Raw genomic sequence first — 26498 nt, forward strand, 5'->3', positions numbered from 1 at the left:
TACCCTAGCATCTCAGACTGATATATCTTGCATCACGAGAATCTGCACATCGTAATTTTGCAACAGAGCTCCTTTCTTTGACTCGCTTGAGATTGACACCATTGTACAGAGGGATACTAATGGCAATTGACATACTATGGGTTAGATCCAAACCATATTATATATTTCCACCACAGTGTCGATTTTCCGACACCACCTCATCACATCCAGTCTAAACCCTAACTCTTGCCTATCGAATCTAACAAATTTTTAATGAACTTCCATGTATCAAACCACCTTAGTATAGGACAACAAGTCGCTAGACTCTCCCACGGGGGTAGGCACGCAGACCCTGCACAGGTGGGTCCACCTCCCAGCGCCCCATACATTATTGGGCGCCACAACCGGGTCAAATCCACCGCTGAGACTCCCATTCGCCCACAAAGCACGATACTTCCATTTACATTATCAGACAGGACCCTCTTTACCCTCTTTTCTTCCCATTCCAGTTTCTGGGGTTCACGTTGCCATTAGGTAACAAGTGGGCCACCGCCAGCTGGAAGCTGGGAGCTCGAACTGAGATTTCTCTCCCGCGTTGATATAATGCTTTCAGATGACTCACTCACTCGCAGCCTGAGGTTGGTTGGAATGGATCGAAGTTTTTGACGTTGCTTGCGCCTATTGTTGGATATTTGTAGATTTGCCTAGTACCACTACTAGTGAACTGATCATCCAACCATGGCTGATGCAGCGGCCCCCGACCCCTATAAGCACACCTCCGACGGAGATGTCGAGAAGCACGAAGAGGCTCTCCCCGCGTTTCTAGATGCGTTTGGAGATGAGGAAGATGCGGAAGTGAAGTACAAGGTGCTGAGTTGGTGGTATGTACCTACCCCTTCTCTCCCTCTTGCGAGAATTATGCTAAACAACACGACGACAGGCAATGCGGCTTCCGTGAGATTCTACCAAGCATCTATCCCGCGATGATCTAACCATTGCAGTCATGGTCGCCGAAACCGTCTCCCTGGGGATTCTGTCGCTCCCTGCCGTTGTTTCCCAGCTCGGCCTCGCACCGTATTATTGCCACGCCCCTGACATTGACATGCGCGTAGATAATGTAGGCTAACTAATCTCAGATCAATCGTGCTAATGCTCGCCATCGGTCTAATCGCCACTTACACCGGCTACGTGATCGGCCAGTTCCGCTGGGCCTACCCGCATGTCCAGAACATGGCTGACGCCGGCGAGGTCATCTTCGGGAGCATCGGACGCGAGGTCTTCGGCATGGGCCAGCTGCTGCTGATCATCTTTATCATGGCGAGTCACCTGTTGACCTTTTCGGTTGCTATGAACTCTATCACGGACCATGGGACATGCACGATCGTGTTCGGGGTGGTCGGCTTGGTGATTTCGTATATCCTGTCGCTGCCGCGTACGTCGACAAATGTCTCGTACTTGTCCATTGCTTGTGAGTTTTTCTTTCTTCCTATACGTCCCACCTGTGGGGGTAGCTAACAGGCTGGTAATTGCAGCATTCTTGAGTATCTTCACCGCCGTCTTGATCGCCATGATTGGCGTCGGCGTCGACAAACCTTGGACCGGGCCGCTGAACGCTACTGTCGAGACGAGTCTGTACAAGGCGTTCTTGGCCGTGTGCAACATTGTCTTTTCTTTCTGTATGTCTCAAGAACGGCCTTCCTTTATAAAAGAGGAAAGGAGACACTCATGGCCTATCACTAATCAACCAATAGGCGGACACGTCGCATTCTTCGGATTCATGTCCGAACTCAAAGACCCCCGAGACTATCCCAAGGCTCTCTTCCTGCTACAGGGCACCGACATCTGTCTGTACATCGTTACGGCCGTCGTTATCTACTGCTACGCGGGTGACGACGTCGCATCGCCCGCGCTGGGGTCTGCTACCCCTATTGTGCGCAAGGTTGCGTATGGTATTGCTTTGCCGACTGTGCGTTTCCCCCTCGCTCCCTCTCTTTCTTGTTATATCGTCCTTGAACTATGTGAACTGAACTAATAAACGAGTAGATCATCATCGGCGGAGTCGTCAACGGCCACGTCGCCGCCAAATACGTCTACGTCCGACTATTCCGTAACAGCGACCGCATGCACAAGACGGATCTCTTGGCCATGGGGACCTGGGTGGGTATCGCCTTTGTGCTGTGGGTTGTGGCATGGGTTGTGGCCATGGCAATTCCTGTGTTCAATGAGTTGCTCAGTTTAATTGTATTCATTCCTTCCTTCTTTCCAGAACATCGATGGCAACGGACAATGCTAACCCCACTCAAGGCCTCTCTTTTCGCAAGCTGGTTTACCTGTATGTCTCTATCTTCCCCCTTCTCACTTCTCTCCCCATAGCAATAACTAACCAACGAACCAAGTCGGCTTCACCGGTCTCTTCTGGCTATATATCAACAGGGATCAGCTATTCGCGACCCCCGCCAAGATCGCCATGACTGTTATCAACACCATAATTATTGGAATCGGGCTCTGCGTGGTATGTTCGCCCCTACACGGAAGAGTAAATCGTCTACTGATGCCAGAATCTGTAATAGTGCGGTCTGGGGTTGTATGTCTCTGGTAGAGCATTGCATGAAAACCCCAGCAGTGCGGCGTTTAGCTGTGCGAATAACGCGTGATGTGGAGTATTGTTTTGTGGGACTGCTTTTGGGATTGTGTTGTTTGGATTGAGTCGTGCTGTGTGTTGGAAGCTTGTACATTGATGTTGATGACCTCACCGTGCTGGATAATGTGTGGGTCAAGGAATGGTTATAGATCGAGATATCTATGTTAGTATGTTTTATCAGATTTATACTTTGGTTCTGTTCAATTCCCGTTTACCACTTGACTGTATATGAATTTGAATCTTGGGAAGGATGTTGATATGCTCATGTGATCAACTCCAGCCCTAATCATATGGAGCCTACAACACTCCTTGTCCAACCAAAAAGCTCCTCATCATACCAGTCAGTGTCAGGATTTCAACACTCTATATAGAATGATATCTCCTCGGAAAATAACCATCTGCAATGCAATCGCCGGCTGAATTTCTCAGGCCTGCCAAGCATGCCCAGTATGCCCAGGACTTGGCAGCATGTCGGGCGATAGCAACGGAGGAATGCGGTAATTGCGAGGAATGTCAAGACCGGTACAGTAATGTGGTAGGCGCTGGCATCACTAATGGTTCAAATAATGGCTACTTGATCTGCTAGCCAATGTTCATTGAGGTATGTGTGCATAAGGAGGTAGATTTTCGGTACGTGAAGGTTTGGCAGAATAGCAACATCCTAAATTGGAGATCTGTAGTCTTTTCAAAGGCAAGCCGTATGAGGGATCATTGAATAGCAGCTGATGAATGATTGTAGGGTTGTTACTGTTATTGTTGTTGTTGAAAAGCGAGACGTGCAATCGGGCAACATGTCACCTGACTCGCACAGCTTTCTCACGAAGATCATGAGTTTGACTCTTCGTGTCTTTGCAAATGTTTTACAACCTCCTCACAGTATCAATAATTATCGAAAACATCAATATTTCGACCATTCTCATCGATCCTCCAGCAGCGAATAGCAAGAGCACGTCACGCCACGTGCAATTATCCCAGCATGCACATTTACAATAGGAAAGCTAGACGATGATCATCGTCGAGACGCCCGCCATATGCCTCATTGAGTACGGAGTGCAAGTAGTGTCAATCTCACGCATCTACTGCCTAGCGACCTCCTTCTACACGATGTTCGGCAGGTTTTGCGACGAAACGAGCCAGGAGTCTTGGGAATCAACAACCGTGAGGCTACTGATAAGAGCAGACCTGGAGCAGCTTGGCGATGCATTTTTTACACGGCTAATATTACGCAAACGGGGCAAGCCTTGGTATTAGCCTCATGGTCAACATTGAAAACAACGCTGGATGTATCCGTTGCTCGGACTGAACTGGCTTGGCGCAATCGTGGCGAAGCAGCTTGGGGCTCCATTTTTTTTTCCGCTGCCAAGTTGTACCAGGCACGCGGAGGTTCCAGGATAGCTATAGCTCTAAATGGAACATCCATGGGCGTCTCATTCGCTGCATTTATGCCGCAAGCCAAGTCCATTCGCGGTCTTGTCCTCCGCTCGGCGGCGAGCGGGGTTTTGCTCACAGGCCCGTCCACTCCTGCCAAGCACGGCGGACCTTCTTTTTTTTTTTTCTCTCAAAACCTTGGGGCAATCGGATACCACAAGTTGTATGTGTCTCAGTACGCTGTGCACGAGGCTATTGTATGAAAACAGGGAGTCGGAGGAAACATGGTGGAATGTTCGCCTGCAGCTGCGGAACAGCCAACGTGCTCTATATACAATGGCCAGCCGTCATCCCTAGACCTTTCCCCCTTCCACCAGAGCCAACTGTGAAAGGATAGAAGGAGCTCTGTCCAAGGCGTCGAAAAGTCTTCCCATTAGGAAAATCTCCATTTTGTTGCAGCGTACCTTTCACTCCGCGGGCTACTAACCAATGGTGTCCAACATAAGAACGAGGTCACAGAAGAGGAAGGCTGAGAAAGCTATCCCTCGCTTCTCTTTCTCCTTTTTTAAATGCCTGTCTCTGCTACATCGAGGATGCACCAAATATCTGGGCACATATACGCCCAGAGCTTGGCCCCGGAATCATGGAGCCACTTCGATAGGACATCCCTTCAATCACATCTTAGGATCGAGCCTGCACTGCCTGTTTGTTTTGATGCAATCTACCAGATTACTGTTTCCCAGACTGGTAGATTCGCTTCAGATCCATCTGCATAGACTTCGTGCGCCGAGATTTATGACGCATGTATTCCATGTCGCGAGATTGGAGTGGATCGAGTGCTATCCTTCACGTGGACATGGAGTGCCCAGCCATCAGAGTCAAATTATAAAGCTGGTCTATCCCTCCGCTGGAATGACTTGGCTGTCGGTTCATTATAATTACCGCCGGTCAGAACGCACGAGGACAGCGGACTCGGCCAATACCCACATCTCCGACTGAAACCTCTCCGGTGATTAACCGGGTTTGCACGACTCACGCGATAGACAGCCATCATGTCTGAAGTGGTTCCCTCCTTTGCTGGCCTCTCTGGTCAGAGACTACTTGTGGCTATCACCTTTGCTGCCACAATGGGTTTTCTCCTATTTGGTTATGATCGTATGATGTGATCTACTCTATGCCCAATGGACACAGTTAACTAGTCTATAGAGGGCGTAATGAGTGGTATCATCGATGCGAAACCGTTCAACGATGTCTTCACTGCCACCAGGAATGACTCAACCATGCAGGGTGTGGTCACTGCTATTTACGAGCTTGGTATACACCCCTTTGAAGAGGCGAAAGAAAGCTTGCTAACTTTTCAGGTTGTCTGGGGGGTGCTCTCTTTATCCTTGCCTGTGGAGACTGGCTAGGCCGTCGCTGGTCCATCATGTTAGGCGCCACCGTCATGCTCATCGGGGTGGTCTTGCAGGTCACTTCATTCCCGAACCACCTCCCCCTGGCCCAGTTCTGTATCGGTCGTGTGGTCACTGGCATTGGAAATGGCATGAACACCTCGACGATACCTACTTACCAAGCCGAATGCTCGCGTACCTCCAATCGCGGTCTGCTCATCTGCATTGAAGGCAGCACTGTTGCCATTGGAACTCTTATATCCTACTGGGTGAACTTTGGCTCCATGTACGGTCCACCGGACCTCACTTGGCGGTTCCCCATTGCTTTCCAGTGTGTGTTCGGTCTCATCATCATCGGCGCTCTGTGGTTCCTTCCCGAGTCCCCACGCTGGCTCTTCACCCAAGAGCGATACGAGGAGGGCGAATCGGTCATCGCTGCCCTCCAGGGCAAGCCAGTCAACCATCACGACGTGCAGCTGCAGAAGAACATTATCATGGACTCGCTACGTGCTTCGGGCATGATGGGTGGCGGCAGCACGCCCCTATCGGCGGTGTTCACCGGCGGCAAGACGCAGCACTGTCGCCGCATGTTGTTGGGCGCGTCATCGCAATTCTTCCAGCAAATCGGCGGCTGCAACGCAGTCATATATTACCTCCCCGTGCTGTTCAAAAAGTCGCTTGGTCAGACCGAGTTCTTGTCCATGATCCTGGGTGGCGTCAACATGATCGTGTACTCGATCTTCGCCTGCTCGTCCTGGTTTCTGATCTCCTACGTGGGCCGACGCCGCCTCTTCCTGGTGGGAGCCGCCGTCCAAAGCCTGTCCATGGTGCTCACATTTGCCTGCTTAATTCCCGGGGGCACAGAACCGGCCAAGGGCGCTGCTGTGGGCTTGTTCACCTTCATCGCGGCATTTGGAGCTACCTGGCTACCCCTACCGTGGCTGTATCCGGCGGAGATCTCCCCAATCAAAACACGAGCCAAGGCGAATGCCATCTCGACGTGCACCAACTGGACCTTCAACTTTCTCATCGTTATGGTGACGCCTATCATGATCCGCGACATTAGCTGGGGGACGTACCTTTTTTTCGGCGCCATCAATGCAAGCTTCGTGCCGTTCATTTACTTCCTGTACCCGGAGACAGCGGGCCGCAGTTTGGAAGAGATTGACCTGATCTTTGCTAAGGGGTACTTGGAAAAAATGAGCTACGTTCGCGCAGCGAAGGAGCTGCCGCAATTGTCGGATGAAGAAATCGAACGCGTCGCCCTGGAATTTGGGTTTGGCGGGTCTGGTAGCGAGACAACGGCCAAGGCCGGTGGTGACAGCAGTACGGAGTCGAACGGGGGGTCAGGGGAGGCCGATAAGGTTTAGCCATCGGTTGATACATGTTTGGGTAATTCTGCTAAGGTCTTTGCATGGTGTTTGCATTGATGTTATGCTATGCCGTTGGATCAAGGAATATAGACCGCTTGTGTATCATGATATATTCCACTTCTACTCGAACCCGCGGTAGACAATTTCTTCTGTTTAATGACTATGTGACACTGTTGATGAACCATCAGGAGATGTTATCGGGACTTGATGAGGAAGCAGGGATTGAGAGAGGATGTATTGGGCAAGAGCGAAGACCGATGATGGTTCCCTCTCATTATAGAGGGCTATAGACATGTCTTTCGACATCGACTCTTTGTTTCATGGTGTGCGTCATCCATCATCCTTCCTTTCGAACCAGATAAAATATATCACGGCTATATTACTATAATATGGCTCACGCTATCGGAACTGACCCCTTTGACTCTGGCTTCAACGCTCTCGTCGAGGACCAAATGGCAAGGTGGAAAATCCCAGGGATCAGCATCTGTGTGGTAGATGGCCATAATAACTACTTTAATGTACCCCTATCTCCCTCCTGGACCTGAACCTACGAACTGACGACGAATATAGCAGTACGGTTTTGCCAGGCTGCCTGACAAACCCATGAGAGCACACTCTCTCTTCCCCACCAGCGGCACCACCAAGAGCTTTACCGCAGCGATCATGGCAACGGTCATCGACGACCCCAAAAAAGTACGCGACGACCCGAGCAAAGTACTGGGCCCCGTTCAGTGGAATACGCCTATTGCGACGCGGATACCCTCCCATTTTGTTCTCTCTGACGAGCACGCTACTACCGTTACCACCATTGAAGATGCCCTGTCCCATCGCAGCGGACTGCCAAACCTCCAGCTCGCCGAGGCCCTACGCCATCCTGCTCTGATTATCGAGGATCTAGTCCGTCTTCTACGGCATATGCCACTCGCACCTGATCCAGATCACCGACGCTTCGAGTACTCCAACGAGTCCTATCAGGTCATCTCCCACCTTCTCCAGCGAGTCACAGAAAAGCCGTTAGGAGACCTCCTGCGTAAGAACATTTGGAGTCCGCTCATCATGGACAGCACCTACTTCTCGGTTAATGAGGTCAAGATCGGCCAAAATCCCGTTGATCGACTAGTCCAAGGCTACACCTGGAATGAAAGATCTCGACAATACATCGCCGAAGACTACAGGTACTGCGCCGCCACCAGTGGTGCCGGCGCCGTGGTCAGCTCGGCCACGGACTACGCCAAGTGGCTACGCTGTTTGCTTTTCGAGACGGCACCGCTCTCCCCAGCCGTGCACCGCACCATCAAGTTCCCCCGCATCATTGTCGAGCGCGGGACGGCCTTCGACCACTTCCTCACACCCGAGCAGCCCTACCACTTATATACGCTCGGTTGGTTCCTCGACAGCTACCGGGGGGTGCCGCTGTACTGGCACACTGGCAGTCAGCTCGGCGCCGCCGTCATCGTGGGCTTCCTTCCGTCGATCAAATTCGGGTTCACAATCATGGCCAACACGCAGCCCATGCGATACACCCAGATGGTGCTCTGTGCATTCCTTCTGGACCGTCGCCTTGGTGTCGCCGACCCAGCCGATTCGATGATCCGATCCGTCGAACACGCCATGAGAGAGGCCGGCCTAGCAGCACCCAACCACTGGGCCCGTGTTCAGCGCCGACTCCCTCCCTCGCTGCCCTTGGACAACTATGCGGGCACCTACCAGCATCCCGGGTTCGGGAAGATCACTCTCGCGGCCCAGAACGGCATCCTTCACTCGGACCTGACAGATCGCATCTGCCAGTCTCTCATACGATTGAACCACCTCTCGGGGGAGTACTTTATCGCGAAACAGGTAATGCTGAGCGGTCTATGGGCAAGCTTCGACTCGCCACTCGTGGAGTTTGAGGTAGGGCTCGAGGGGATCGCTGAGCGTATGGCGATTCATGCGCCTACCTTTCCAGGGAAGAAGGTCTGGTTTGCTCGGGTGGAAGAGGGACCTTGTAGAGACCACCATTGCTAGTTCTCTTGCTCGAGATTCGTTGGTCGTATCGATCGCCAGTCTCCCACTCGCTAGACTAAATATCGCTATTCCATTTGGTCGAACTGCTTGGGGGTGAACAACAACAACTTTCTTTCGTTCGATAGTGCGATTTATAGTCGAATGTCTGGAAATCGCGTTCGATGAGTAGTAGACTATCCACGACTGTATGACCCTGACATTCAATCACGTATTACCTACCTACAGACCCACAAATTGTAGAGCACCAAGATCACAAAAAGATCATTTCCCAAACAGTCTGGTAAAATCTAATTGAAAAGTATATAATTGAACAGTATATATAGATAGACGCAGGACACTGGCCCCCACGCTGAGCAAAACCTACGGCCTGGCCAATCAGGGGATGCTTACTGGGGCCTTCATGGGGCGTCGAATGCGCCTTGGCTTTGGAATAGGCTTAGTGGGTTTTGAAAGGGGAGGGATCGTCGGTGGGGTACTAGAGATGGATGGGAAGATGTGGTGAAGATGATGATGGTGATTATGGTTCTGGATATGGTTTTCGGGTTAGGGTTGGGCGTTGGTTATGGCTGAGCGGATGGTATATATATAGAACTGGGGGACTTCTTCTGGGTTGAGCTTTGAATTCTTGCATTACTTCTGCTATAAATTTACTATACCACTGCTGCCCTACTACCACTACTCCTCTGTCAATCTATAACTACACTTAAATATTGAATTAACTGATAGATTGATTAACATGGCCACCTCCAACACATACTACGCCCCCCAGGGCATCCCCGGGTTCTACGGTGCCGCGTCTACCCAACAAAGCGACCCCATCCCATATCTCCCAGACTACATCGCTTCATCTGAACAACAACAACAGCAGCAGCAGCAGCAGCAACAGCAACAGCAACAACAATTCCAAATGGGTGCATCCACGACCCACCCCTACAGCCCCGACTCCTACCCAATCCAGCTCCCGATCATGATCCAGCCGGATACCCCCTCTAGCTCCTTTGGGCAAAGATCAGGGGTAGAGTCAGTGGCAGAATTAAAACCTGGGCAGCAAGACGAGCGCGGAATATACCCCATCGTGCAAAAGGTAGCAGGGATGTTTGGTGTCGAGGGGAGAGAGGATACCGGGACGACGACGTTGCTGTTTATGTTGGGGAAGAAGGCGTATGTTTTGCTTCTTTCTCCTTTCCTTTCCTTTCCATTCATTATGTTGAGACTGACGCTTTAATTGATATGAAGGTATAAAAGAGCGAAAGAAGCTAGGGCAGCGAATGCGAGAAATAATGCTATTACTGGCAGCAGCAGCAGCAGCAGCAGCAGCAGCACGAGCAACACCGCACAAGATTGGCAGACACTCGCGGATGCAATCGATACTGTCGATCATGTTAATCGGGTGCAAGAGGCTTGTGCAGAGGATGCGAGACGAGATTATTCTGATGTTGGGAGTATGAATAAGGGGAGAGTTTGTGGGACCTGTTAGGGGTTTGGGTGTCCGACGGGTTGGATTTGTTTCTTCGTTGGACTGGCCTCTTGTTATATTATAGCGTCATCGTATATACCCCAATGATTAATTTTTCTGCTCAGGCGTATCGCTAGGTTGATAGCACTAGACTAGTATATCTCGTGGGGTGTTCTGTTGATATAAAACAGGATATCTAGACACGCAAGGGTCATGGATTAGGGTTGGCTGGTCTCGTGACCCCCACGCGTGGTATACATACCATTTCGAGTTTGATGTCTTGGTATAGCATCGTTATCGACGGGAAACCTCCCAATCACTCTTCCAACCGCCTCCCCCCAACATCAATGCCCACCTTATAATCCTCAAATTTCCGACTCGGCACCTTCCGCTCAAACAGCACATCGAGCTCCTCAAAAGTGCGCCCCTTCGTCTCGGGCAAACACCAGTAGCAATACACTGAACACAGAAAACTCAGTCCCGAAAACAGAAACCCGATCTTCCCGCGCCAGTTGCCCTGGTCCGCGTTCATCGCATACGGAATTACCACCGTGAACACAATCGACCACACGAAGCACGTCACCGTCGCCAGTGCAATCGTCAACCCGCGTAGTCGCACAGATGACACTTCCGCGAGAAGCACGTAGCAGAACGGCCCCAGGCTGAGGTCGTACACGAAGGTACACGCGACCATCAGTGCGCACTGCGCCCATGTGCCGCTACTGCTCTGTGAGGATACGTCCACCGCGCCGATGGCAAACTGCAGTACGGCGAGTGCGGAGCATCCAATGAGGTACATTGTGCGTCGACCGACTCGCGGGAGCAGCGTCCACGAGATGCATGTCCCTGCTAGACCCAGGGCTGTTAGGCCCAGGTTCATGGAGAAGGCGTCCGAGGAATCCAGTCCTGCGAGCTCCATGAAGTGGACGGCGTAGCTGATGAAGAACACGTTTCCGGTCCACGCTTGCATGTCGTACGCCATCACGCAGATAACAAGGCGGCGGAGGTCGGCGCCTCGGAGACAGTCGAGGTAGCTGGGGCGGTGGTTGCTCTGGCTTAGACTATCCTCAAGGCGGATTGTCTCGCGGATGTGGGCCAGCTTCTTCGTCACGTCAACGTTGGACGCCGCGAGACGGCGCAGGGAGGAGATAGCCGCGGTATCGTCGGGAGTGCGACGGCACAGCCAGTAGGGCGGGTCGGGACAGAATCCCACCAGGGCAAGCACGACGGCGGGTAAAACCCATTGCGTCGCGATAGGGATCTTGTAGGACCAGTGTGAGGCCATGGACTCGGTACCTTTGAGAATGCCCGACGCGACAAGTGACCCGATCGAAAAGCCCAGATTCGTCATGGTGGCAGCGAAACCGCGGAGAGCGAGCGGCGTGACCTCTGCGACGTAGGCGGAAGCGCATATTGGGTAGAAGGCGATGATGCAGCCGTTGACGAGCTCACCGACAAACAGCTGCGCCGGGGTGTGACTGAAGAACTGGATAAAGATGAATGCGATGGAGCAGACGCAGCAGACGGCGATCATGACGCGCGGGCCAAACCGTTCGTAGGCCACGCCTGACAATAGTGCACCAACGATGGCCCCCAACAGGTTGGCGTAGTTGAAGGCTGATAGCCATTGAGCTGCGATGAGGTACTCGCCGTTGCGCTCGTAGCCGTACGTCTCTTTAAAAATCGGTAGCCCGACAAGACTGCGCACTACCGCGCCGTCGATGCCCTTGAGAACGGTGGCCAGGTTCATGAACAGGCCCCAGCCGATGGCTGGCCAGTACAGTGCCATGGCCTGCCGCCATCCCTGTGCATGCTCCTCCTTGGTGAACTGGAAAGACAGTTCAGCTTCATCGCTTCTGTCAGCGGAAATGGCCTGCACCAGAACTTCCTTTTCTGGCATTCCAGACCTCTTGCTGAATCCTTCGGTATCAAATTGTAACACACTATCGGATGTATTGGGTGTTTGGGCCGATATAAACAGAAAAACATAGGATCCACATATTTGGCAGGCTTGGCATGGTGGGGTCCAATCATGCCGCGTTCATTAATCATGAAAGTGTATTTGTATGTGAACAGAAGAGGGGTATCCCCAATTATCACGCAGCCCTCGATAGGACTTCAAGTTCTGGGACCATTCCGCAGAACACCTGCATCCCAAGGGACCGCTTTGGGGCCGTCCCGATCCCGACGACAGGGCGGAATACCCCAGGCCCGGGTGGAGCTAAACCCCGCATTGCATCATTCATGTAGATAGAGGCATCGGAGCTGAAATATCCTCCGGATCGTCACGGGAACAGTAGAGGGAACTCGCTGGTATCATACTAGTGAAGGGCCAGGAACTAGCCAACCAGAGGGAAGTTTATTCCCTACAGAGTGCCTATAGGCCATTAGCGACAGGGTGCTCACTGCCACTTCCAAGCGGGGCGCCGAGCTAGGATTTTGCCAAATGCCGCGCCAACTTGGCCTGCTACCGTGACTGGAAAACCAAATGTGGATAGCAGGCGTATTCTGAATCTTTGCGATAAGCCTTCAACAAACACCTCAAACAATGAGGCTAGCCTAGAAATGTCATTAGTGTGTGATCCCGATACACAAGTCCCCGCTTAAGGGGCAAGGCTGCCATTCAATGAGGGGACGGAAAGAGGGGCACGACTATATAATAGCCATTGTGTGCTTTCTTGGTCTCGATTAACCCATTCACTTTCACTAATTTTGCCAAGATGTCTCTTGACACTACAACTTTCCGCAACGTCATCAATAACGAGTTGACTACCACCGCGGAAACGCGCCATGGTATTAACCCAGCCAACCGCCAGCCTAACCCCGAAGTGCCTGTGAGCACAGCGGCGGACCTTGACCGGGCCGTTGACTGCGCCCGCGATGCCTTCACCAAATGGTCGCGCACCAGCGTCGAGGAGCGCCGCGCAGCCATCCGGGGCTTTGCCGGGGCCATCCAGGCTAACCAGGCCGCCCTCGCCGCGCTTCTCACGCAGGAGCAGGGCAAGCCGCTTGATCAGGCAAACGTAGAGGTTGCCATGACATTGAAATGGTGCGAGGGGCTCAGCTCGCTGGAGCTCCCGCAGACGGTCCTAGAAGAAACAGAGAACCGCAAGGCCATCCATCGATATGTGCCCCTCGGCGTTTGTGGTGGCATCGTGCCCTGGAATTTCCCCGTCTTGCTCGCTGTGGGCAAAATCATCCCCGCGGTGTACACGGGCAACGTCATCATCGTCAAGCCGAGTCCCTTCACCCCCTACTGCGATCTCAAGCTCGGCGAATTGGCCGCGCGCTTCTTTCCGCCCGGTGTCGTCCAGGTGCTGAGCGGTGGCGATGACCTCGGCCCCATGCTCACCGAGCATCCTGGCGTCGATAAGATCAGCTTTACCGGGTCAAGCTTGACGGGAAAGCGTGTGATGGCCAGCTGTGCCAAGACACTCAAGCGTGTCACGCTTGAGCTGGGCGGGAACGACCCAGCCATCATCTGCGATGACGTCGATATTGAGGCCATCATTCCCAAGGTAGAAATCCACTCCTCTCTGCATACATACATATATAGAAGGTCAAAGTTAACCAGGCCTCTAAATGCAGATTGCCACCCTCTGCTTCCTCAACGCGTCACAAATCTGCATGATGGTGAAGCGACTGTACGTGCATGAAAATATTTACGACACGTTCCGCGACCAGCTGGTGGCATTTGTGCGGAATTTCAAAGTTGGGAATGGCACTGAGCCAGGCGTCTTCATTGGACCCATTCAAAACAGCATGCAGTTCGACAAGGCCAAGGAAATGTTCAAGAGTGTCGCGGCTGACGGACTCAAAGCGGCTGTGGGCGGTGCCATCACCGACTCGGACGGCTACTTCGTGCAACCAACCATCATCGACAATCCACCAGACTCAGCGCGAATCGTGCGCGAGGAGCCCTTCGCACCGATCATGCCCATTCTTAAGTGGTCCGACGAGGAGGACGTGCTGCGGCGCGCCAACGACTCGGAGAGTGGCCTGGGCGCGTCCGTCTGGTCTCGTGATCTAGAGAAGGCGCAACGTATGGCCGATAGACTGCAGGCGGGCAGTGTTTGGGTCAATACGCACTTTGAATTGGAGCCGGGGATGCCGTTCGGAGGACACAAGACGAGTGGAATTGGGACGGAATGGGGAGTCAGTGGGCTGATGCAGCATTGCAATAGCCAAACGTTGTGGATCAAGAAAAATCCATGATTGTGTATAACTCGTTAAATGAGAATATTAGTGCCCCTGTTCACCAGACTTGGTGACGGGAGAAGTAAAGAAATGAAGTTGAATAAACGAAGGAATCTTAAAAAAGAAAGGTCCCGTAACGTGACGCTGGCACGTGGGCTGTCATATGATTTCCGACTCTCCGCTGCAGTTGTTCTTCTTCGACTCAACTTCCTGTCATAATCTTCTTCTCCCACACGAAGGAGCTATTTCGATTGGACATGTCAGTAACAGACTCCCTCATATACAACACAAGACCGGCCGTGAGTACAAAAAGACATCTTTGGATGTGGTTTCTGTCGCCCAGCTATCCAGATATATTTGTCACTCCTTGAGCTTCGGGAGCAGTTATGTGCTTCTCTGGCCACGAAAGATATGGCGATACTCACAAATGTTCGCAGTTGAGAGCGGGTGACTTGACTTGATATGCAAACCCAGTACTTATAGAGATGCACAATTGGTTGCGGTTTTAGAGCCCATTCTAGATATCAGTACCCTATGAAGACTGAATGCATCTTGGGTGATTACTCGTTATCAAGCATCGCCTGACAGGTCGCCGTTGGCAGCAGGCTTGCCACAACCTTGAGTTTACAAATACACAACTGGGATGTTGACGATACTGCAGCTGTCGTCTCACATCGCTGTGCTATGTCCTGTCTCAACGCAAACCTACACGTTAAGAATGCAATGTGGTATCATTTGGAGATCGAAAATGATCAATGCTCTTACTGATTGGGACGACGGGATTATTTGGTCGATTTGCCGCTTTATCCATTATTCGTGGGTTCCCTAATGAGAGTGGCCTACTGTATGGCGCTCAAAGCCTCGTTACCCGACAGCACAGTAAGTACCAGATGTCCCTTGAAACCCCACATACACAAATTGGCCGGTGATGGCCCTAACAAAAGGGGTTTGAGTGGACCCAGTTATCTATGCTAGAAGGTTCCTTTTAAATCCAATTAGAGCACTGAAAAACATCCTCGGGGATCGGTGGTCGGTCCCTAACGAACCAACATTGGCCGAAATGCCGACTTTCGTATCCGGACCAATGCCAACCCCAGAAAATAACCCCAGACTGAGCGATAAGCAGGCGGACTTCCCCGTCTGCCCAACCTCGGATCGAGGTGTGGGTCGATGTGTGGGGAACCCCGCAGCCAATGAAGCTATCGGGAGCGAGTTACGGTTTCTGCGCCGCCCTGCCCGAGTCTAGATTATAATCGCATAGATGTCCTCGTCTCTCGAGGGCCAATGTCGTGAACTGTATGACTGTGTCGGTAACCAAGATGGCAAGCTATTCTCCCTATCCAGAGGTCACCGTCCCCGAGACGGACCTGTGGAGCTTTCTCTTTCAACGTCCCGAGCGGACGTTTCCCGAGTCGAACGGTGTGTTTGCCCATTGAAGAGAAGAAAGAAATTGCAGGATGCGAGACCGGAAAAGTCGAAACTCAAGCGGAAATATCTAACAAGACCAGTAATATTGACCGATGTGGCCACGAACCGTTCCTACACCTTTTCCGACGCCCGCAAACTCTCTCTCAACTTTGGTCGCACGCTCCAATCTAAATTCAACTTCCGTAAAGGCGATGTGCTCAGCGCTGTTTCAGGCAACTGCATCGACTTACCCCCTATTATTTGGGGTGCTGTTTCAATCGGCGCTGTCGTCAGTCCCCTCAATCCAGGGTTCGGTGCCGCCGACCTGGTTCATTATTTCAAAGATGCGGGCACCAAAGCGGTCGTCACCCAAAAGGCGCAATATGAAGCCGTTGCAAAAGCTGCGCGGGACGCAGGACTCGACCAGGACAGAATTATCGTCATCGACGACGCCGCGCAGGACGTGTGGCAAGATGACCCAGCCGCTATCCCCGACACTGCCTTTGCGGGGCGGCATAGTCCTCCAGTGACCAATCCCGCCCAAGATCTGCTCTTTTTGGTTTACTCGAGTGGGACCACCGGGCTACCAAAGGGAGTGATGCTGTCGCACAAGAACGTCGTTGCGAACTTGGTGCAGGCGGCCGCCATTGACCGGTATGCCGATGGGAAAATGTTACTTGGTCACACTGACAAGGCGCTTGCCTTTTTGCCTTTCTTCCACATTTATGGTGAGTGAGATTTCTATCTCCTACTACCCTCTAAGTTGCATAGATGGCCGTCTTGCTAACAGCGTCAGGCATCACCGGTATCATCAGTGCCGGGCTCTTCCTTGGTCTTAACACCTTTGTGATGCCGCGCTTCGATCTCCAGACCGTGTGCCAAACTATCCACAACCACCGCATCACCTATGTATACGTCGTACCACCCGTTGCCCTTCAGCTGGCCCAGAACCCCCTCGTCGACAAGTACGACCTACGCTCTATCAAGTTGCTCAACTCCGCTGCGGCCCCACTTTCCGTGGAACTGATCCGTGCGCTGCACCAAAAGAGAGGCATCCCCATCCGACAGCAGTACGGCATGTCGGAGACAGCGCCGTGCACGCACTCCCAGGTACATAGTCCTCCGCATCCTCCGCACTGTTCGAACCAGCATCGTGTCGCTAACCCATGAAGACATACGATGAATCCAAGAAATACCCAGGCGCAGTGGGTCGTCTGATCCCCAACGTGACGGCGAAGTTCGCGCCGATTGCAGGCGAGACGCGCCGCTCAGAGAAAGAGGGCGAGCTGTGGGTCAAGGGCCCCAATATCTTCTTAGGCTACCACAACAACGCGGCGGCAACTGCGGAGGCGTTCTCCGAGGACGGGTTCTACAAGACGGGAGACGTGGGGTACGAGGACGACTACGGGAACTTCGTGATCACGGACCGCATTAAAGAGCTCATCAAGTATAACGGGTTTCAGGTGGCGCCGGCGGAGCTGGAGGGCCTTCTCCTGGGCCATCCGGCTGTGGGGGACTGCGCTGTGGTGGGTATCCCGAATGGGCAGGCCGGGTCGGAGGTCCCGCGCGCGTACGTCAAAGCTGCAAAGCCGGAGCTGCAAAATGAGGCTGTGGCGAGTGAGATTGTGGAGTTTGTGAAGGCCAAGGTGGTGAATTATAAGCAATTGCGGGGCGGGGTGGTGTTCATCGATGAGATCCCCCGAAATCCGTCTGGGAAGATCCTGCGGAGGGAGTTGAAGAAGATGTTCGCTAGTAAGATTTGAAGATGACTATTGAATAGATATAGAGAATAGAATGCATTATACCAGTCCATCGACACTGAGATTTCTATGATAGAGCTCCCCTACTTGTCGTTTGAACCACCAACATGACAGCCCTCATAGCCTACCAAGTAGACAATATGACACCTGTAGCACGGCCAACTGCGTTACTTGCCTGTATCTTGCGTGACCAGTACGGTACATGCAGGAAAGACTCATAACACTCTGCGTTCTCTGGCGAGGTGCTGCAAATCTGGCCTATGTGGTGCAGCCAGCATGATTGCTGCAACTTTTCTTTAGGAAGCATCTTCACATTTGCTGGTCTTCTCACATGTCATATATACAATATGTAATGAGGAAATATACCGATGATATGATGGTATTGGTGAAATCTTTGGGAAGTCAATCCTGAGGAGTCAGGTGACGAGTCGCCATTTGATCGATTGCACCGTGTCTGGTAGTATATCTCCTGCCTGTCTGTTAGAAATTACCGGAATTGTTCCATCTGGCCTTTTGCTCCACCTGGGTCACAGAGGGGATTCTATAGACGGTGCAGACACATCACATTGCTTCTTCCAGCAGATATCACGCTCAGATCTGGAACCACATGTTGATGGATCTACTGCATGTCCATCAATGACGCGTATTACATGGCCAGCGTAAAGGTTACGGTCGATACTAAGGGGTATATCTGCAGAATGTTGCTGTTTAAATATCCAAATCGACACGATGTCAAACCGCATCTCAACACCGGCTGTATCATCTGTATTTTCCGACTGTAGGAGCACGTCGTACTGCATACCGTCCCACAGTTTCCTTCCACACGCGCTATACGTATACATTCGGGAACCCATCAGCGACTAATACTCCCAGCCCTCTGTCTAGGCACCCCACGAATCTGCTCTGAATACCTCCGTGCAAGGCCCTCCTGTGCAGGCTCAGTCTGCCCCGGAAACACCGGTGGACCGCCCAAACTGCCCAGCACGGCGCTATTATTCGCCGTCAAATCGTCCAACACGTCCAGCTCACGCTGACTGAACCACTTCGGCAAGGCCCAAACTCGGAGCGGGATCAGTGCGATAATCAGCACGGGAAAGCCTGCACACGTATTCGAATTAGTATGGGCAAGCCAGCCGGAAAGAGGAGGGGATAAACAAACCAATAGCGGCAATGGTCTGCGAGATAGCGACGCAGGCGGCAACGCCAAGAACCTGACACGCGATAAATAGAGCGATCTTGCGGCGGCGGACGGTCAGGAGTGGATTGTCGCGTTGCACGAAGCGGTCCTCTAGCATGAGGAACACGGCCTTTTGCAAGATGCCGTTGGACTCGATCGAGCCCCAGCCGACGATGAAAAAGACGCCTGCAAAGACGGCTGTCGGCATCATGTGCAACACGATGAGCAGCGGGCCTGTCATGGTTCCGATGATGGCGAGGCCCATGACGAAGTGCGAGACGCGCTGCTCGACAACGCGCGTGGCGGCTGTTACGGGCCGGCGGATCTCGGTGCCTTCGCCTTCTGTTGTGGGGATAATGTGCAGGTCGGTTTCGTAGACGGTGAGACTGTCAGTGTGGACTGGGGCTTGGGGGACTAGTCCGTTTGGCATCGGGACGCCGGTGATACCGGCAATGAAAGTCGTGCAGCCGAGGAGGAAAAAATCCCAGTGGAAGCCGGCGGGCTTTTTCAGGGGGAACTGTCGGGCTTGGGCGCCTAGGCTGCTGACATTCTGGTCTTGTCAATATCTTCTCTGGCAATCTATGGCGAAAATCAGAGGGGAGAGACTAACATGGTCATAATAAAAAAGAAGCATGGTTAAAAACCCAAACGGCAGCGCCGCGAAGATCCACTTCACATCCAGCTCCCAAAAGTGAATGAGCCAGCCCCGCGCCTGCGTGGGATAGAACGCGCGAGTCACCGGGACGAAGGTGATATCGGTCGACTTGAGGTTCCCAGGGAAGTGGGCAAATCCTACCCAGAACAGAGTCCCGATCTAAAATCTTAGTACGCCAGACCCGACACGCGAATTGCATATCTACAATCCGGTAGGAAAGCACACGTACAACGTAAGCATAGTCTGCCAGGAATCCCCTGAACCCGGGCCGCCACACGGTACTCGACCCCAGCTTTTCCAGTGCGTAAATGGTGAGGAAGTATAGCATGGCTATTACACAGCCCAGATATCCTGCGCTGTGGCCATGAGAATCAAACTCGTTCACCAGCTCTTCCACACCTTTGACTGTAAATTGTCAGCATATCTAGCTCTCTCTCTCTCTCTTTCTCTCGCTCTCTCTCTCCTGTAGACAGCCTGATAACGATCAAAAGGGGTAAACGTACTACAATAAATAATCCCAACATACATCCCAAACGACTCGCTAGAAAAATCCGTCACGTAGCGCATATAGTCACAGATATTACAAGCCGCCACAATCCAGTGGAAGATCGCCGCCCAGATAGCCGTCCAGCACATAAAGTTCGGATAAATAGACGGCTCGTACTGGGTTACAATATCGTAGATCGTGTAATTAAACAGCGAAATCAACCCCGTAATGCCGACAATAGTCAGCGGCTGCGCGGCAAACACACTGAAGATCATAGCGGCCAGCGCAGACGAGAACAGACCCTCGTTGATGCCGTAGAAATTGCCCGTCCGGCGGTCCATGTCGAGTGTATATGCTATCGCAGGAAGAATGCTGCGCTTTTTTAGCTGTTGTGGTTGGGATGTGCATAGGGGCAGGGGAGGACGGACTTGACGAAGTACATGCGCACGATACTGGCTACCGTGCGGTATGTGAATGCATCCGTGATGTCGCTCCTATAGTAGGGAAGTCTTCTGCGCACGTCGTGATACATCCCCCGGCCGAGACGGAGGATGCGCACGCTCTTCCATCCCTGGAGACTGTCGTAGGTGTATGTCTTTTCCCGTTCGAGGGGGATGGAGTGGGTAGAGGACGAACTTGCCATGATGGGTGGGTTGTCGTCTTGAGGTGTCGTATATCGTTGTGAGGAGAGTGTATGGGCAAGGGAAATGTGATGGATGCCGTTTTGTTTCTTTTTTTTTTTTTTTTTCTTTTCTTTTCAGCAGGCTAAAGCAGTGGCCAGAAACCCTCGGTTATGAGGCCATGCCGAAGGGATGACACAGTAGGACGAGCGCGAGGTAATTGAACAGAACCATCCTGACTATATTCACCTGTGTTTTATGTATTTCCTGTGATTGCACACACCTTTATAATGTTTACAGTGAGTAGTTGTATATCATAGACAAGTTCCCCTATATCTTGCACATAAATATGTTGCCATGGTGTAATAGACTTGCCACAGAAAACAGACGCACACTGATTGGGCGGTGGATTCTGCCCGCGCAGAATGCCATCTCCACTCGCGACATCCAGTGACGCCATATGGATAGTACATTTTTGAGGATTAACTGATGAGAATTAATTGAGAATAATCTACCTGTTTGCTCCAAGCAATGTGGTCCATATCTATATTATCTCGCGCTCCGTAATATTGGTAAAACGCCCCTACGAGGTGTTACCGCAAATCAACACTCAAAGGATCCTGCCCTCTTCCCCAAAAAACGACAACACAACTCCCCACAAAGACACACCTTATCCAAACAACTCCAATAATGATCCGAGTAGTCCACCGTGATCTCACTACCAGAAAGAACACCACGCGATACAACGACGATGCGCTCCGACCCGCGCCAGCAGAACCGCTGGAACTGGCTATTCGGGTTACAGGAGTGGTTGATAAAGCGAGTAAAGTTGCCTATCACGATATATCAGCGCTGCAGCCACAATGCAGACAAGAAATCGGCGTACCCATTTGCCCTTGGAAGATCTGGTAGCGGTGTGATTCTGATCCGCCTATCATTACGTCGCGACCTTCGACGCCGTTGGTGATTAGACCGATGAATTCCCCGATTGCGGCGCCGCGTTCGAAGTCCTGGGTTTGTCATTGAGTTGTCTCCGCACAAGGAACAATGGGTCCTATGGAGGCCACTTACCCGACGAGCTACAACACCGTTATTCTTCCCGTTCTGGGTACCAACAACCTGGACTGCGGTGGGAAGTCTAAGACAGCCAAAGAGATCCGGAAAACAGCTGCACCGGTTAAGGGTGATATTATCCGACTGTCGCTCCGCGCATGTCGAACAGATATCAGGATTAATCTGCGGCATCAGTCGCGGATCGCGGCTACCAAACACGTCCTGATCAATTACCGACTTATCAATGAACTGATAGTCGAGCTCCTCCACGCCGAGATGTCTGTAAGTAGACTTCAGAGGCTGTGCGGGATGGCTGTCCACGATCACCCACTGGTGCGGATGTCCGGTGTACCGGGGCGGGGACGCTTGGCCGACTATACCGAGTAGCTGCCGCCACTGGGGATGGAGGGTATCGGCAGCTACTTCAAAGCTCTGTCGCAGGTGGCGTAGTTGAGTTGTCAGTCCTTCGTTGAAGCCAATGCGGTATTTGCAGAACCGGTATATTCCGGACCCAGCGAACACGAGGCTCGCCCATCCGCCGGCTTCTTTGATCTCCTTGTATCCGCGCCAGATCCCTCTTGTCATACATCAGCACGAACAGAGAGAAGTGAGTCTGGGGTGTAGGTCACGTACAACCTATTTCGAAGCTCTTTTTCCGTCAGCCGTAGCACAGCGCATGCCTCCCGTAGCACCGTCATACGCGCCTCGGTTACGGAAAGTAGAGGCTGCTCTATCTGAAATGCGACAATGCGCGCTTCGAAACAGTCTACCCAGTAGGCCTGCACTATCATTTCCAGGGCGCGCGACGACTGACTCTGGCCGTGGCACGTCAGGCATATGGTGTTAACCAGTCGGAAAGCCTGCACGGGTTAGTGGACGTCAACAAGTCGTAACTCCCCAATCCACACCTACTTCCTTGCTCATTCCTCCGCCGATGTAGGTGTCCGGATCCACCAACTATACATAAAGTTAAGATAGACCAAGATAGTAGTGCAAAGAAGGATGGTCGCTCACTAGATTGGGTTGGCCCCATTTGACCTCCGAGTGAATCTGCCGCCATATCCCAGAAAGTAGCTTGTCGGTAGAGGTAGGGGTCATGACGGGCACGACTGGTTCCTGGCGTGGTTTTCGCAGCGGAAAGCGACTGTCGCTATGGACCTGGCGGATAGAACGTGTTTCCCCAGACGGCCTAGTGGACTCTTCGTTGTCGCGGGTAGTATCTGTACCAGCAGTGAGAGATACACAAATTTCCGGTTCTGTGTCTATAGACATCTTTCGTCGTTTGGCCCGTACATTGCCTTTACCAGACTCCTCATCTGCATGCTGCGTCCCTGCGGTACGAGACGCATTCACAGTGTTTTTCGAGGACGGAGTGTGAGGAGGCTGACTGGTAGAGTCCTGATCTCCCCAGGCGTAGTGCTTCAATCAGCAATCCATCCACGGTCTAGCTATACCAACTAACCTCTTCACCAGGAACCGAAACCGGCGCCAGCCCAGACTCATTTACCCGATGACCGCTCGCAAGGTCGACATAGGCCTGGCTGGATCAGTACATTGATCGAGAAGTTTTCGATACCAAACACCATACTTACCACGACTGGTCTCGACTTCTCACATTGCTCTGCAAGCCCATTCCCGGCCAAGCTGCATAGGCTGAGCTGGACACGTAGCAGGTCGGTAGGCCCAGCCCCATCCAAAAGGGCTTTCAGCTGGTCGGAGAAAGATGTCCCCAAGAGTTCACTGAGAGTGTGGAGTGCAGGTAAATGTGGTGATGGCTGCATGTATATAGCGTGTGTATAACAGGATAAAATAGATTAATAGTCAAAGTACAACCCCCCGTCTGTTGTGTAGTAAAGGAATAGATTGTCTAGTGGAGATAGAGATCGACGTCATCAAATTCTGCGTGGGCAGAAAACCAGATAATTTAACCATGGTTTATGTAATGCAGTTTTTGGCTGTTTAAGTTGGTTCCTGGATTGGATAACTTTATTTTGCAAAATCAATAGTATAGTATGTGGTGGTATATACGACCAAATTCCAAAATTTATTGACAAGGGAATAAGTAGTTAAGTAGGTAGTGTTCACTGAACACAATAAAGAAAGATATCCTCAATTAAACAGGCTACTTCTTCAACGCCAACTCCTTCAGTTTCCCGAAGTTCGGCGTCCCCAACCCAGTAACAGGATCCCAGCCTTTAATGGCATCCCACCCGGCATCGGGAATAACAGGGCTGCCATTCGGAGGGCCCCCAAACCGATCTTTTCCATCACACCCAGTGCTCCGCCCGTCCACAATATCAGTGAACCCGTCCTTACCAGTGGAGTACAGCCAGGGGTTCAGGAAACCCAGCACAGGCTGTCCCGCACGCAGACGCGCATCGTTCAGCAACCCAATGATACCCGCAAACGCCGGCGACGACGCGCTCGTACCGTCAAACTGCGCCAGACGGCCCTGGTCATAGACAGCGAAGGCCTCGCCCTGGGCAGCGACGTCGGGGAACGCGCGGCCGGCGCGGTCGAAGTACTTGCTGTACTTGTCGCCGATGGTGTCGAGGAAGGAGTCGACTGCGTCTTTCTGCCAGGCGGGCTGCTTCCACAGGTCGGAGAAACCGCCGGAGGAGAAGACGCTGCCTTCTTCGGGCTTCATGCCGTGGGTGGCGCCGACGGAGGTCACCCAGGGGCAGGCGGCGGGGAATTGGGGCGGGAAGTGGGTCGTGTTTTTGCCGTCGTTGGTTTGGCACGAGGAGCCGATGCCGGAGTCGCCGGAGGAGAAGATGACGGAGACGCCGCGGGTGCCGAGTTGCTTGTACAGGTCGCAGACTGTGTGGGCGTATTTCTCGGTGACGGTCTGCTCGTTCTCGCCGTAGGAGGTGGAGATCACCTGCGGGACCTTCTTCTGCTTCAGGACCTCCTGCAGGAATTCCAGGTACGGCTCGTTCTGGTTGTCGCTGGGGTCGGGCTGGCTGAGATCGGGGACGAGGGGGCCACGGCCCGAAGTGATGAACTCGGTGACCGGCAGCGGGGCGCTAACGCCCATGATGTACTGCAGGTCGAGGTTGGCCTCGCCGGAGTCGTTCTTCGAGGTCTGGTCGTTGTTGGCGCCGTTGAAGAGGACAACGGAGAAGTTCTGGCCCACGGCATCGGGGAGCAGCTTCTCCTGGAACATCTCGAGGTCGTCGTAGCGCGCGGACTCCTCCAGGTAGCTGGAGAAGCCGACCTCGCTACCGCTCTTGGGATCGGCCTTGTAGTCGCCAATGTTGTATAGCGACTGCAGACACTGGGGGGTGATGACCGTCGAGCAGTGGGAGATGTTGCGAGCAACGATCATCTGGGCCAGGAAGTTCTCGTCCACCTCGGCGGGCTTAGCGCGCAGATGGCTGTGGTTGGGGCGGATCTGTCCAAAGCGCGTAGTCGGCTGGATGGTGTTGACGTGCTGTGCAACGGCCTCGGGGACGGAGTAGCGCAGGGTGCGCAGGCGGCGCACGTCCCGGGTGGCGCTCGCGTACCATTGGAAGCTGGCGTCTAGCAGGGCGTTGGCCTTGCTGACGCTGGTGCTGAACTTGATCCAGTCGGCGTCCTGCTGGACGTTGTCGATGCCGGCGGCCGACAGCCAGTCGCGCACGACGCTGACCGACTCGTCGCGTGGCAGCAGCATGCGCTTCATCTCGTCGTGACTGTCGAAGTGTTTCCCGTAGTTCTCATGGCCGGGGGTCGCCATGTCCATGGCGACTTTCTCGAACCCTTCCGGGTCGCCCTGCGCCAGGGCGATCTGGAGGCGGAGCGGTTCGTCGGCAGCGGGGTGGTGCGAGTATCTCCATCCTAGTAGGGTCAGTATATCACATCAATGTTTGCGCCACCGGGGTCCATACCCTGCGGTACAGCCGACAGCTTCTCAAAAGCCTCGGCCGACACGGTCGCGGCCAACAGGGAGTACACCGCGAGCGTAGCCGCTCCACGGCCAAAGAGAGTTGACAGCATGATAACTGCAGTCAACGACGAGGGTGAACTATGACGATCAGTCTGGGGGAGATAAGATGAAAAGAAGGGGGGGGGGGGTGGTATGGTATTTATTTGCGGCCCAGCCATTATTAGCCGACATTCCCCCTCGCGCGAGGCCCCGATTTAGAAAATGATCTATTTTGGGGATCCATAGTTAAAACGCGTGGACCAATCCCAAAGAACGCATGTACAGGGTTCTTGGTAGTCTATCTCCAGCTGGTGGAGTCGATGGAACCTGCATATTGTTGCGCAATCAGCCATCAAACGGGGTCCCGATGGGGGCCCGGTTTGCTCTGAACATTTTTCCGTACCTGGAGGGGGAGGTGGGCCAGCTGCTCCACTGGAGGTTAAGGTCCTAAGCCATATTTGTGATAGGGGGCTGTCTTGACATCGCGATACTAGTGATCCTGATGCGATGGTCAGGTACGCCATGGCCTCTGCAGCAGCTGAAACCCGTGAGGAGTAGGTCGAGATTGACGGCTTCCCCTCTTTCGGTGTCACAATTGATTCCCAAGGATGAGGAACTTCTCAGGGAGATTATGTGGGTTTGTTTATCGTTTCCATCCCATTATTATGGAACAATGCTCACTTCTTCGCTGATTTGTTGATTTTTCATCCCAGGATCGGCGCGGCTGCGGTTCCACATGTACCATCTTGGCGTCATTGGCACTCTCGCAGGTGCCAGGAACAGACCGACCAGACCAGATAGGAGTCTCCTCATGGTTCATCTATCGTGCATCAACAGACAAACCAACATTGAGACACTCAATCAACCCTGATACACCACCCGGTCGGTCGTGAACCGACGCTACCCACACACCATGCATCGCACCATGTAACCCCCTAACTGATCTCATTTCCCCCCACCTCCGAACCCCTGATCTTCATTTCCTGGCCCCCCTGCCATGGCGTGCCTCGTCGCCAATCA

At 52.8% G+C, this 26498-nt stretch overlaps 11 protein-coding genes across 11 annotated transcripts; 6 read left to right on the forward strand and 5 right to left on the reverse strand.

Annotated features, from left to right (window-relative positions):
• Window positions 1-717: 717 nt before the first annotated feature.
• On the forward strand, window positions 718-2633 carry BDW47DRAFT_129675 (amino acid transporter; the record flags this gene model as incomplete). Its single annotated transcript, XM_024817022.1, has 10 exons — window positions 718-860; window positions 920-933; window positions 981-1053; window positions 1116-1447; window positions 1512-1655; window positions 1731-1945; window positions 2023-2220; window positions 2284-2311; window positions 2376-2491; window positions 2550-2633. 10 exons carry the CDS (start codon window positions 718-720, stop codon window positions 2631-2633), a joined length of 1347 nt encoding a protein of 448 aa, XP_024667749.1.
• A 2235-nt stretch (window positions 2634-4868) lies between these two features.
• Window positions 4869-6749, forward strand: BDW47DRAFT_134902 (general substrate transporter; the record flags this gene model as incomplete). The annotated part of the gene is made up of 3 exons (XM_024818191.1): window positions 4869-5143; window positions 5195-5302; window positions 5350-6749. Exons 1-3 carry the CDS (start codon window positions 5041-5043, stop codon window positions 6747-6749), a joined length of 1611 nt encoding a protein of 536 aa, XP_024667750.1. The 5' UTR covers window positions 4869-5040.
• A 392-nt stretch (window positions 6750-7141) lies between these two features.
• On the forward strand, window positions 7142-8759 carry BDW47DRAFT_134904 (beta-lactamase/transpeptidase-like protein; the record flags this gene model as incomplete). Its single annotated transcript, XM_024818192.1, has 3 exons — window positions 7142-7270; window positions 7323-8159; window positions 8280-8759. 3 exons carry the CDS (start codon window positions 7142-7144, stop codon window positions 8757-8759), a joined length of 1446 nt encoding a protein of 481 aa, XP_024667751.1.
• Window positions 8760-9560: 801 nt separating this feature from the next.
• BDW47DRAFT_113446 (uncharacterized protein) lies at window positions 9561-10089 on the forward strand. Its single transcript, XM_024814415.1, has one exon. The coding sequence runs from the start codon at window positions 9667-9669 to the stop codon at window positions 9982-9984; it is 318 nt and encodes a 105-aa protein (XP_024667752.1). The 5' UTR covers window positions 9561-9666; the 3' UTR covers window positions 9985-10089.
• Window positions 10027-12240, reverse strand: BDW47DRAFT_113447 (putative MFS alpha-glucoside transporter). The gene has a single exon (XM_024814416.1). It carries the CDS (start codon window positions 12113-12115, stop codon window positions 10532-10534), a length of 1584 nt encoding a protein of 527 aa, XP_024667753.1. The 5' UTR covers window positions 12116-12240; the 3' UTR covers window positions 10027-10531.
• BDW47DRAFT_113450 (aldehyde dehydrogenase family protein) lies at window positions 12226-14487 on the forward strand. The gene is made up of 2 exons (XM_024814417.1): window positions 12226-13733; window positions 13804-14487. The coding sequence occupies exons 1-2, from the start codon at window positions 12936-12938 to the stop codon at window positions 14428-14430; spliced, it is 1425 nt and encodes a 474-aa protein (XP_024667754.1). The 5' UTR covers window positions 12226-12935; the 3' UTR covers window positions 14431-14487.
• Window positions 14488-15439: 952 nt separating this feature from the next.
• Window positions 15440-17582, forward strand: BDW47DRAFT_134905 (acyl--CoA ligase; the record flags this gene model as incomplete). The annotated part of the gene is made up of 4 exons (XM_024818193.1): window positions 15440-15831; window positions 15921-16547; window positions 16616-16929; window positions 16992-17582. The coding sequence occupies exons 1-4, from the start codon at window positions 15711-15713 to the stop codon at window positions 17580-17582; spliced, it is 1653 nt and encodes a 550-aa protein (XP_024667755.1). The 5' UTR covers window positions 15440-15710.
• An 850-nt stretch (window positions 17583-18432) lies between these two features.
• BDW47DRAFT_134907 (anion exchange family protein) lies at window positions 18433-20541 on the reverse strand (the record flags this gene model as incomplete). Its single annotated transcript, XM_024818194.1, has 6 exons — window positions 18433-18677; window positions 18739-19306; window positions 19367-19570; window positions 19641-19816; window positions 19915-20270; window positions 20327-20541. The coding sequence occupies 6 exons, from the start codon at window positions 20539-20541 to the stop codon at window positions 18433-18435; spliced, it is 1764 nt and encodes a 587-aa protein (XP_024667756.1).
• A 464-nt stretch (window positions 20542-21005) lies between these two features.
• BDW47DRAFT_113454 (SET domain-containing protein) lies at window positions 21006-23427 on the reverse strand. The gene is made up of 7 exons (XM_024814418.1): window positions 23164-23427; window positions 22586-23108; window positions 22484-22528; window positions 22205-22431; window positions 21590-22148; window positions 21405-21528; window positions 21006-21351 (listed from the first exon to the last, which is right to left on the reverse strand). Exons 2-7 carry the CDS (start codon window positions 22841-22843, stop codon window positions 21122-21124), a joined length of 1443 nt encoding a protein of 480 aa, XP_024667757.1. The 5' UTR covers window positions 22844-23108; window positions 23164-23427; the 3' UTR covers window positions 21006-21121.
• Window positions 23428-23693: 266 nt separating this feature from the next.
• BDW47DRAFT_120961 (S53 family peptidase) lies at window positions 23694-25549 on the reverse strand (the record flags this gene model as incomplete). The annotated part of the gene is made up of 2 exons (XM_024815551.1): window positions 23694-25390; window positions 25441-25549. The coding sequence occupies 2 exons, from the start codon at window positions 25547-25549 to the stop codon at window positions 23694-23696; spliced, it is 1806 nt and encodes a 601-aa protein (XP_024667758.1).
• A 258-nt stretch (window positions 25550-25807) lies between these two features.
• BDW47DRAFT_113460 (uncharacterized protein) lies at window positions 25808-26402 on the reverse strand. The gene is made up of 2 exons (XM_024814419.1): window positions 26170-26402; window positions 25808-26115 (listed from the first exon to the last, which is right to left on the reverse strand). The coding sequence occupies exons 1-2, from the start codon at window positions 26289-26291 to the stop codon at window positions 25926-25928; spliced, it is 312 nt and encodes a 103-aa protein (XP_024667759.1). The 5' UTR covers window positions 26292-26402; the 3' UTR covers window positions 25808-25925.
• Window positions 26403-26498: the final 96 nt, after the last annotated feature.

This window comes from Aspergillus candidus (assembly GCF_002847045.1).
Source record: "Aspergillus candidus strain CBS 102.13 unplaced genomic scaffold BDW47scaffold_80, whole genome shotgun sequence".
Lineage (NCBI taxonomy): Eukaryota > Fungi > Ascomycota > Eurotiomycetes > Eurotiales > Aspergillaceae > Aspergillus > Aspergillus candidus.